A 12,230-nucleotide genomic window follows, 5' to 3' on the forward strand; every position below is an offset into this window, starting at 1 on the left:
TTTTCATTATTTTAATTTGAAAATAGGCTTAAAACTATTTAATCCAAGTCGCAATGTGATTTTACAACCATTTCTCACCCCTTAGGCATTCAGATGTACACACATAAATCACACCACAACTTATATAAATTAAAAAATAACTATGTATAGTATAAGAAAATAACAAATGTCAAAACATGAATTTTTATCAGTATTTCCCTTTCCGTAGCGGGGGACTAAGTTTACCTTAAAAAATATTAAAATGTTCTATTTTTATGTACAATAATTTACATCACATAGTTTGCTTGATGGATAACAACACTCGATAAATTGCCAACTATTTAATAACATATAACATACCCCGATTCGCGCGCGCACTTGTAATGACATTGTATAACGCTTCACGACATTTCGTGACGCTTCGCAATATTTTGTGACGCTTCACAAAATTTCGTGACGCTTCGCAACATTTTGTGACGCTTCGCATTATTTTGTGACGCTTCACAAAATTTCATGACGCTTTATGCCATTTTGCTCACGACACATGTGCGTTAATCGCTAGTTAGAACAGATATTTCAGTTTTGTCAGAACATTGTGAATCACGCGGGATAGGGCTCAACAAGGAACTACGCATTAAGAACAATGTATGACGAGTACTCTGAAAACACTTCGAACATTTATCTCTTTGAAAAATTGTTTGATATTCAATGTTTTAAATTCATGTGTATAGTTATACAAATTGTAGAAAATTATTGAGGGCGCCACTTACTACGTAACTGTCACATTCGTAAAATGCTTAAACATGGCAACAATTTAGTATGGAATTTTTTTTAGTTCCATTTTATTTAATTTCTACTATTTTATGAAATTAGTGCCGCAATGTAATGTTGATTTACTGACAACACTCTTAACAGTCTTAACACATTCAACACCAAGAACCCGACTGTCGGGTACACTGTTCGTAGCAACTACGCGCTACATACGGCGAAACCGTGGCTACGCGCTACGAGCGTAACCCGTAGCACTTAGTGGTAATGAATGTGTTAACTGACTATCGTTGTACTTTATATCTTAAGGGTCGGTTGCACCAAACCATATGTCACCGTTAAAGCGTTCGCTAAATTTTATTGTATGAAAAGTTTCATAGTATACCGCCGCGGCGCGCCGGGTGACGTTGACCAGTCTGTCAAGGGGGGATGGTGCTGGCACCAAATCTTTGGAACGGGGGTTAAGAATTTCCAATAAAAAATTTTATCTAGTTGTTTAGCACGCTTTTTTTCCGTAGATTAGTTTTAAGGTGACATAAAGACAATTGTACCTAAATATTTTAAGTGTGAGTCCGAATGGTCAGAACGGTGACTTGTCACTCACCATTTGGCGTTGATACCTGATCTTATTAAGATTATGAAATATATGAAGTGCTTTCAGAGCTGTTTCCATGAGATACACCTCGAAGGGAATATGAATTAATGCATTCTACTCTATCAGAATCCCATCTCATAACTCATAATATTACTGTAATTTGTTGAAAACACATAAATAAAGTTAGCTTGATCTTTTCCATTTATATATTTTTTTATTTTACAGCTCTTTTGATTGGGATCAGTTTTCGTTTTTATCAAAATTTATAAAGAGGCGAAAATAAATTCCTATTCAGCCAATATAGGTATTATCTTATTTTAAGATAAATTATCTTTTAAGACCTTTTTTCTGAGATAAAATTTTATTTGGTGCCAGAAGGCTGAAAGTAAATTTAATATAATTCAAAAAAAAGTTTGACATGTGTAATGTAAATGTTTTTAATCATCAATATCAACAGTCACAATAAATGTGTATATGTAATGTCTATCTGTGGCTTCGTATCTCCCAAGCGGACAAGCCGATTTCAGTGCGGTTTTCGGTAAAGGATTGCACACCAACGGGTCTTAGATATGGTGTCGGTATGGCGCGCGCAGCGTGCGACGCGGCGAGCCGCAGTACGCGATACACGGCCATCGTGAACGCTGCTCACACTGTTAGTGCTTGAGAAAGGAGACCTAGGCTCTCCGAAACATGTCGCGCGAGTGACTAAAAACAAGTGAGTCTAAACCGTAAAATTTTTCAATGGTATCGGTATTTTTTTTGGCTAAAATTACAGTAATATAATGTGTCGGGCGCTGTATGAAATGCTATCTGGAGTACTAGAAGACTACATAACAGTTTAGCTACGTATTATGCTAGGGCGTGCTTAATCTTCGTAATCGATGAACCGATTTTGATATTTTTGCAGATGTTTTTGTTCCATTTTATTTATTATCTTTTGTTTATCTTTTCTGTAGTTTGAATTGAACACGCTTCTAACATAATACTATAATTTATTGTACTTCGAACTAATTTAAACTATAGTAAAGTAGTTCACGAGACGACGAGCAACGTCGTACGAATTTCACTTTTATGCGATACTTAATAAGGTTGACTTTAAGAGACCAATTTTTGCTACACTACTTTTTTTTGTAGTTTGCTTTATATTTTGGGTTGCGTTTTTTTTATTAGAATTTTTAATAATTTAATAAACAAAATTACTTGTCATCTATTTCTTACTGCAGACGTGTAAATATATTTTTTCATATAAGTTTGACATTTATGGTGGTATTTAAACACTGTCGCTTGCACGATCAGTGTATTATCTAGTACTTGCTCTAGTAAATCCTGTAGTTCTTTGTATATTTAAGAGTTAAATGTAATTTGACAGAAGTCAAACCTCGGTGACGTTTCGTACGACGCCGCCCGCCTTTGACAGTAGAGCGCAGAGCGGCAATTTAGTATGTCTGTCTGTCTGCTCACAGCGCGCAGGATTGCTCCACGGTCGTGTCTTCTTTCTGGTGATCAAATATAAAACATATTTATATTATTTATATTAGTCGTTATAGTAATTACAAAAACAAGGCACTAGGAAAAACATATATAGTGATGAGGTGACTAAAAACTTTGTAAAGTTTAGATCTACTTAGCTGTATATTTACATATTATATTAGAATAATTAAATTTTTCATATTTCTTTCATATCAATCACAAATAAGTGTACAGCAAAACTAAAGTAGGTACTTATACGTACAGATGTGCAATTTGCTGAGTTTCCATAAAATTCTATAAATTCTCGGAAATTTCATGAAACGTTCTCTAGGAAATATGGGAAATATAAATTTAAAATTGGAAAGTTTCAATTCTCATACAAAAATGTAAGAAATTTTCCGAATTTTTCCTACGTAAAATTTCCGAAACATTTCGTATTTTTGGAAAGTTTCCTTATGCACATCAGTACTTATACGGTATCCAGAAACAAGTTATAGGTAAAACTATTTACAAACTCTGTGTCCTACGAACATTAACAAAAACTAAACATAAAAGGATTAAATTAACATAAACCTCAAAAACGGCACAACATCAAATTCTTTATACTGTGTTAAGTTCAAACTGTCCAAAGTATAAATTGCTTTATTGATATTTATGCCCTACAGATCTAGCCAGCAAGAATCTATTTCTACTGTGATTTTACATAAATACTTAACTAAGTAGGATGAAATGTATAGCCTCAGCCGCCCATACGTCAAACCTTGCCAAGCAAAATGAAATTTTATTTTGTCAACACAAAGTTCAGATTAAAATGGAACAGAAGACCTTTTTATAGGTCTCTGAGCGGCTAGAGGATAGGTAAAACAAACTGTAATGATTTAATTTACTATCTAATTGTAATTCCATAATAATTAATAACAAAGTAGGATACTCAAGCACAAGTTACCGATGGACGTTAAAATCCATTTTGTGAGGACCAAAAGCAATTAGAATTGTTCGGTTCGGCTGCGTATTCGTTTACCTGGGAAATGGTGGTATGTAATTCTAAATTATAACCCGTTTATTCATAAAACTTTACGGGCTTGATTTAGTTAAATTATGTTTTATCCCTTTCTTACAAATATATAAGTCAAAAAGACAGATAAAGACAAACGATTCATAGCTAATTCAGGCCAGTAACGCGTTTATGAATAACGCTATAAGACGTTAGCAGGAAGTAATATGTTATATTCATAAATACTTTTTTTAGATTAGCTATTTTTATTTCTTAAAAGAGTTAATTCTGCGTCGATATAACCCAAAAGACGTTAGTTTTTCGAAAAAATAAAGGGTATATTTTTTTTTAAAACCTCAGTATATAATCTAACATTATTAGTTGTTGCACGTAGAGTCATATGTAGAGTTTACATCGGGCTAGTAGTCTGTGTTCGGGCGGATGGTCTGTCTCCTACGTTGTATGTCTAACATTAGTAACTGTAGAGTCACATGTAGAGTTTACATCGGGCTAGTAGTCTGTGTCCGGGCGGATGGTCTGTCTCCTACGTTGTATGTCTAACATTAGTAACTGTAGAGTCATATGTAGAGTTTACATCGGGCTAGTAGTCTGTGTCCGGGCGGATGGTCTGTCTCCTACGTTATATGTCTAACAACAGTAACTGTAGAGTCATATGTAGAGTTTACATCGGGCTAGTCTGTGGCCGGGCGGATGGTCTGTCTCCTACGTTGTATATCTAACATCAGTAATTGTAGAGTTATATGTAGAGCTTACCTCGGGCCAAGAATCCCTCTGCGACCTGGCGGGTTGTCTCCTGGACCGTAGCGGAGGCTCGGCACGGAGCACGCAGCCTTCATTGATGTGTACTGCGCCGATATCCGAGCCGGGGATCTCGAACATGACTTCTAAGAGTAACGATTCCTGAAACGCAGTACCTTTTATTGTAGCACAATAGGCAATATTACGCGAAACTCTGCATAGGTAGCGCCGCTACCACTTTCTGTCACAATCTGGGGGAATACCGCGAAACAAGAAAATCGAAATTTCGTTATCTAATATCTCTATCACTCTTGCATTTTATGGCAGATAACTAAATTTTGATTTTCAATTTGAGGTCAGATGGCAGTCGCTTTCGTAAAAACTAGTGCCTACGTCAAATCATGGGATTAGTTGTCAAGCGGACCCCAGGCTCTCATGAGCCGTGGCGAAATGCCGGGATAACGCGAGGAAGAAGAAGAACTAAATTTTGATTTTCGCGTTTATCGTTGGGCCCTTGTTAACAAGCCGCCTTGATGATGATTTCGCGGTTGAGGCTTAGCCGGTGTGAGGTGACGTTGACACACTCACTCCGCTTAGGTTGAATCAGCAGTCATGCGAGTTTTCAGTGCTATTTTGTATCAACATCGCCTCCCCTTTGTAGTCTCCTCTTCTTAGTCCTTGCTGCAGGATCTGATGGCTGGAGTCAGCCTACGTATCACTATCAGTGACAATAGATATGTTTCAAAACCCTGTGATTCTTTAGAAGGTCCAACCCGCGGGTTTAAATACTGGTATTAGAATATTTCCATGCAAACAAGATATCTGACCATGATGGCCCGGAGGCCTCTTGCGCCGGTCTTGCGCTCCATGGCGAGCGCGGCGACGGCCCTCAGAGCGTCATCGCTGAACGTCAACTCGCACTTGTCCATCGCGAACAGCAGCTTATATTGATTCACCTAAAAAAAAAAAGTTTTATCTGCATATGTCACACCCGTAGGCCAGATGGCGCTGGCAGCCGCCGCAAGTGGATGCGTTCAGTTCTAGGAGGCCGTGCCGTACAGCTGCGATCGTGGCCTACAAAAATGGACTCGCCGGAACATCAGCGCCGACTCTCGGGTCAGCATTATGCTGAGGTGAGCCCATTTCGTGGTAAACAATATGTAATTATGTATATCTAACGTTATAATGTTACTTTTGTATGTTAAACTAATTCTTCACGAGAAATAAATGATTCATGATAATCATGATTTATGTATCTTTCGGGAAAACAAATACACAAAACATTAGCTGAGACTTTTTTATCTTTTCGTGAGATTAGGTTGATCCTTTAACAATAGTTTACTCGTATAGCCTACCATGGCGTTCTTGGGCTCGGTGAGTATCCGGACGAGCAGGTCCTGGTTGAGAGAGTGGAACGGCACCAGCACAGGGAACCTGCCTACAAATTCCTGCAACATCACATTACATATATGTTAGTTTCGTTTATTATGTTATGTAAGCTTATATTATAGCTATAGTTGGGCCGTATTAAACAAAAAAAATGTTCACTCTGCCACTATTTTAGGGTTAGTTGCACCAACACACAGTAGGCTCTCCGAAACTTGTTGCGCGACTTACTACAAACACGTGAGTGCGAGGCGGTTGTAGTCGGTGTTATGCGAGAGGGGACCAACACTGGTTCACGTTTGTATGGGAAAAAATCAAACTCTAACTAGAAGAAGCGGCACCCTCTCATATTGTTACACTTGTTCTGTTTACTAAATATGCCAAGTTTTGTAATCTTATCTCAACTACACGGAGGTGCTCAAACACTTTGAAATTTTTCAAAGTTGTATGAAATCCAAAAAAATCAAGTTATTATTTTTTTGACTTTTATGTAAGTAGTAGTTTTCACATTATTTGATAGTGTGATTTAAAAGTTATTTGGTGAAAAACCATTTTTATTTCTATTTTTTATGTGAAATTCTAAAAATCTTACATTTGAAAATTTATAAAAAATATAAATAAAAATGTTTTTCTACTTAAAAACTTATAAATCACATGTGCAAATAATGTGAAAACAGATACTTAAATAAAATTCTGCATAATAAATACTTGTTTTTTTTTTGGTTTTCATACAACATACAAATCTTAGTTGAGATAAAATTACGAAACTTGGTGTATTTTATCAGTATAATAAGTGTAACAAAATAAGGGGGTGCCCCGTCGGAAAAAAAAATGTTTTTTGTGCCACCCTAACCAACACAGGTAAATAGATTTCCTTTTACAATTGGGTAATTATACTGTATTAAAGTACGTGTCTCACGATAGTTTAAATTCGATAACAGAAGCAATACACGGTGTAACATGAGTAAACCGAATAATTTTAACCACGCATTTCTGAGGTCAAAAGAAGGAAAAAATGTAATATGAGTTTAGGTCAATTTCACAAAAAAAAAAATTTTTTTTTGTTTTTTTTTTCAATTTTTTGAATGTATTTGTACATAAACAATAAATGTTATTAGTAAACTTGTTACTTAAAATTGTCTTTTTACATTTTTTTTCGTAAAACCTTCTTTTTGCAAGGTGTTACTTGTCACTTTTTGACATCTATCAATAAAGATATTTAGACTACGTCCCATAGCAGCAACATTACCACCAAAAAGGCCTTTTACATTAGGTTACAACAAAAACTTGTTTATTTTTAAATTAATATTATCTCTGAAACTAGGCGTTTTAAAAAAAAGTTTATAGGACATTTTTGTCTCTAAATATGATCAGGAATACGCTGTTAAAATTATTCGGTTTACTCATGTTACACCGTGTATACAGCGTACCGGGATCATGCCGAAGTCGATGAGGTCCCGGGCCTGCACCTTGCGCAGCCAGCCGTCGCGCTCCTCGTTCTCCAGCGCCGCCGAGTCCAGCGGCGACGCGTCAGCGGCTGCGGCCTGCAAACAATAACCAATCAATACAGTTTTCATTTTCTAAACAATTTTATTTATTATTTTTATTATTTTATTTGATACACTAGCAGCTCTTAGAACTCGAAGCACTTGTATTTTAGTTTGCACTTGGGGGTCATCCATTAATTACGTCACACGATTTTTTAAGTTTTTTGACGCCTCCCCCCCTCCTTGTCACACTTGGTCACATTTGGAAAACCCCTCCCCCCTAGTGTGACGTCACATTTTTTTCTACGAAATCGCCAAATCGAATTCAGTAAGTACCTAAGTATTACATATTAATATTTTATCAAAATATTTTTGACGATAAAAATATTAGTATTTTTACAACCCAAAACTGCTTAGGAAAAAAAATTAAACGAATAAAAACGATTATCGTTTTAAAAACTTGTTATTTAAATGTACAGCGAATAAAATAATTTAAATACACTTTCGGTTACTGATGAAGTTAAAGTGACGTCACAAAGTTTGTGTCTCCCCCCTCCCCCATGTCACAATATGTCACATTTTCTTGACCCCCTCCCTCCCCCTAAACGTGTGATGTAATTAATGGATGCCCCCTTGTTAATGTTCTAAAATGTGTATCCAGTCTATTTTTAAAAGTGTTGACCGACGGTGTAATATATAAACTTGAAATGTATACATATCTATATCAATCTATAGATTGACTTCGATCGAAGGGAATTATAATTAATTGTAATAGAGAGGTAAGTCTGACAAAAAAGTGCCCGTCAGTATGACATCAACAGATGGCCTCTTCCTGCGGCATGTTTTACGGTCACCGAATGGGGTTGGCAACTGTCAAAGGTTTACATAGATGACGCCATCGTAGCTCGCCCCTTTCTCTAATCAAAAACTTAACTCTACACTGAGTGTCGAGCATGCAACAAGTGTACCATCACCCACAATGTTAACTGTACACAGGTGGACCTTATGCCTTTAGTAATAAGGTCCACGGATGTTGTGTGAGGAGTGTGGGCGCGTGTGTGTGTGTGTGTGTGTGTGTGTGTGTGTGTACCTGCAGCGCGGCGCGGCGGCCGGACCTGGCGTCCCAGGCGCCGAAGCCGAGGTACTTCTCGTTGTTGCGGCGCTGCACCAGCCTGCCACAAATTATACATCACCTTTAAAGACACATTTCGCCAGTATTGTAATGTTTTCTACAAAGTAAACCAAATTTAAAGTGACGATACTTCGAAATTTCGAAAATAAAGTATCGATTATAAATTAAAACGGTCAAAATGGAATATAATAAAATGCTTATAATTAAAATACATAACGTTTTTGTATATTTGAATTTTTGGGTTTAAAACCATTAAAAAACTCTGAACTGTCTTGGACGCAATTTGGCACAACACGAGAATGGTTTACATTTTATCACCCGCCTGCAAAAAAAGGCAAACTGTTTCGTGAAGAAAATGACAGCGATGACATCTCCAGCTACTAAGAGGCGATGGAAGTCGCAGGCAGTCGCTAGCTTATTATAAATATTATCATTGTAACCTGTCAAGTCCGTTGTAGGCCCCGCTCGCCACGAACAATATGTTGGTGGTGTCCACTTGTACCGCGTCTCCCCTGAGCTTGCGCGAGTTCCGCTCGGGGACGGACACCACGGCACCTTCCAGCATTTTGAGCATGCCCTGTTGAACACCTTCGCCTGAAAAATAATAAATACATATCAGTTTTGATTTTGGGGCTAACAACGTATGACCATTTTTTTTAAAGAAAAGTACTACACATGGTCGATAACTTGTTCGGGATTACTCGGGATAAGAATCGTTGATCTTGTATTATTAAATTCTTCGCTCGCTTAACCTTTTACATCACACTTCGTCTGCCGACGATTGCCTATTTAGTTTTCGGCCTTTATTGTCAATTTTATTCACTGAAATGGTCAAGCAAACATACACGAGAAAATACGCCCGCATTTTGAATATTACCTCATCGCGTTGTTAATCGAACTCATGAAGATTCTGTCAATTTGCCGCCGAGACGTGAAATAATTGAACTAGAAGCGAGGTGGTGCTTGGCCACTCTCATCATCATATATTTAAGAGTATGACTCTTGTCGGTGGAGCAATTTCCATGTTTGGCGGTCCTCCGCCTTCTCTTTGACGCCTTTTCTTTTCGGGCTTGGCCACTCTAAAGATACTATTTCTTAATGCCTTTATGCTAAAATCCCTGGACGGCTATGAGAACCAACAAGTCTATCCTAGAGGAGCTGAAGATCACCACACGGCTCTCTACAAAATGTCAAGAACGCGCACTCAGCTTCTTTGGTCATATCATGCGGTCTAAAAAGCACGACCTAGAAAGGCAAATTATCTTGGGCCAAATAGAGGGCAAGCGAGCGCGAGGAAAAGCACCCACGAGATGGTCTGATGTTGTGAAGAGAGTGGTTGGCGGCAACATGCAGTGCGTGACCCATATGGCTTATGATCGCACACTGTGGAGACGTAGCATACATGGTCGCGATCCTCAGCAATGAGGGACCGAGGAAGAAGGGGAACAGGGAACGAGCAGGGATATAGATATATACCTCCGACGTCCCTGAGCTGATGTATGCCGGGCACTGCTCCGATCTTGTCCACCTCGTCCAGAAACACGATGCCCGTCTGCGCCCGCTCCACACTGAAACCATACGACAAACATTACTTAGGCTACTATTAACTATATTGTTATTTAACTATTTGTTTACTGTATATTATATTCTGTATTTAATGTATATATTTTAAATATGAAAGGGGGAAGCATAAAATGGGAACTACCACTCTACCTTCAATGTCTTCGATTAAAACGAGCTCTAATGTCATATGCTCTAATGTAATGTCGAGGAAATCAATTGCAGTGTCACATATATGATTTCCAGTTTAATCTCAAAGTCAAAATCATGTCAATTGGTAAAAGCTCGCTCTCGCCGCCGACCAACGAGGCTGCGCTATCTAGCCTAGTAAAGATTTAATAAATAAATAAATAAATATCTGGAGACATCTTAAACAAATCAACCTAGCCCCAAACTAAACAAAGCTCGTACTATGGCTGCTAGGCGACAATATACATACATACTTAGATAAATGTCGGAAAATTTATTCAAAGAAATATTGCTCACAGGGCGACCCTGCCAATACCAACAATCTTCAAAAAGGAAAGAAACAAACTTGAAATTGGCGTCTTGCAGTAATTTGGCGAAGCGCTCTCGATGTCTTCACCCATGTATCTACCTTGCGTGAAGGTTGTGCAGTCGACGCAAACGGCACGTCGAGGCACTGCGCTATCGTTTGCGGAGGGTGTTATTATTCATTAGGTGGCAGTGGGCTGTGCTATAATGGTACTGACTTGAAGTTGGCATCCTGCAGCAATTTGGCGATGACGCTCTCGATATCTTCTCCGACGTATCCGGCTTGCGTGAGAGTGGTGCAATCGCATATCGCGAACGGTACGTCCAGGCATTGCGCTATTGTTTGGGCGAGGAGAGTTTTGCCTGAAAATTAGAAAAAAAATTGAATTTAGTTGTAAGGAAAGAGTATTGGACATAAGTTTATTATATATTACTAGCTGTTGCCCGCGACTTCGTCCGCGTGGAATCTTATCTTCAACATTTTACATCTTTAGTACCTATAATTTTCATATCCAAGCAATGTTGAAATTAAGTACTTTTCTTTTTTAGCAAGTTGTATGAAGTTTTATTTCAAGTGGATTTTGATATTGGTTACATTTGGGCTGAAATTACTTTTCTTGTATTCTCATAATACCTATGCCCTTATACAAAGATTAAAGTTCCGCACTCACAAAATATCTGATCTCCATACAAACTTTCAACCTCTTTCTCACCACCTTGAGGGATGATTTTCAAAAGTGCATGAATTCGTTTTCATGTTTTTTCTTTTAATACCTTTTTTGCAAAAAGTTCAAGTTCCTAGCTTAAAATTAAATTTACACCCCAAGACGAACTTTCACCCCCTTTTTAACCCCCTTAGGGGTAGAATTTCCTAAAACGTTGCAATTACTTACTTTTTTTTGTAATCGGCTATTATGTTTTTCTAAGAAGTTTCAAAGCATTTGTAATGGATTCAAACTTTGAACCCCATTTTAACCCTGTTAGGGGATGAATTTTACAAATCGCTGAAATCACTTTCATTGTCTTCTAATAATATCCCCAAATACAAAGATTCAAATCCCGCGCTCGAAAAAATGTATGATATCCATACAAACTTTCAACCACGTTTTCACCACCATAGGGGATGAATTTTCAAAAACGCTGAAATTAATTTCTTGTATTTTAATTTAATACCTTTTTACAAAGTTTCAAGTTCCTAGCTTCAAATAAAATTTGCACCTGAAGACGAACTTTCATCCCCTTTTTAACCTCCTTAGGGGTTGAAATTCCAAGAACGTTGCAATTACTTTGTTTTGTAATCGGCTATTATGCCTTTCTAAGAATTCTCAAAGCATTAGTAATGGATTAAAAATTTGAAACCCATTTTAACCCTGTTAGGGGATGAATTTTACAAAACGCTGAAATTACTTTTATTGCCTTCCAACAATATCCCCACATACAAAGATTCAAGTCCCGCGCTCGAAAAAAATTTTGATATCCATACAAATTTTCAACCCCTTTTTCACCACCTTAGGGGATGAATTTTCAAAAACGCTGAAATCAGTTTTCTTGTATTCTAATAATACATCTTTTAACGAAGTTTCAAATTCCTAGCTCAAATGAAAA

General features: G+C 37.5%; 1 protein-coding gene across 3 annotated transcripts in view; it reads right to left on the bottom strand.

The window, feature by feature from the left end:
- LOC134669419 (ATP-dependent Clp protease ATP-binding subunit clpX-like, mitochondrial) overlaps window positions 1-12,230 on the bottom strand; it is a 52,424-nt gene continuing 40,194 nt past the window's right edge. For 2 of the 3 annotated variants that reach the window (XM_063526994.1, XM_063526992.1), the window contains 10 exons: window positions 10,844-10,988; window positions 10,047-10,138; window positions 9,011-9,164; window positions 8,529-8,610; window positions 7,382-7,495; window positions 5,921-6,013; window positions 5,393-5,521; window positions 4,581-4,727; window positions 3,759-3,833; window positions 1-2,838 (listed from right to left, as the gene is read on the bottom strand). In XM_063526994.1, the coding sequence (XP_063383064.1) occupies window positions 3,768-3,833; window positions 4,581-4,727; window positions 5,393-5,521; window positions 5,921-6,013; window positions 7,382-7,495; window positions 8,529-8,610; window positions 9,011-9,164; window positions 10,047-10,138; window positions 10,844-10,988 (1,022 nt within the window). In that variant the 3' untranslated portion in view covers window positions 1-2,838; window positions 3,759-3,767. The remainder of the gene's footprint in view (window positions 2,839-3,758; window positions 3,834-4,580; window positions 4,728-5,392; window positions 5,522-5,920; window positions 6,014-7,381; window positions 7,496-8,528; window positions 8,611-9,010; window positions 9,165-10,046; window positions 10,139-10,843; window positions 10,989-12,230) is intronic. The other variant, XM_063526993.1, reaches the window with a different exon arrangement.

The sequence above is a fragment of the Cydia fagiglandana genome, chromosome 12 (assembly GCF_963556715.1).
Source record: "Cydia fagiglandana chromosome 12, ilCydFagi1.1, whole genome shotgun sequence".
NCBI lineage: Eukaryota > Metazoa > Arthropoda > Insecta > Lepidoptera > Tortricidae > Cydia > Cydia fagiglandana.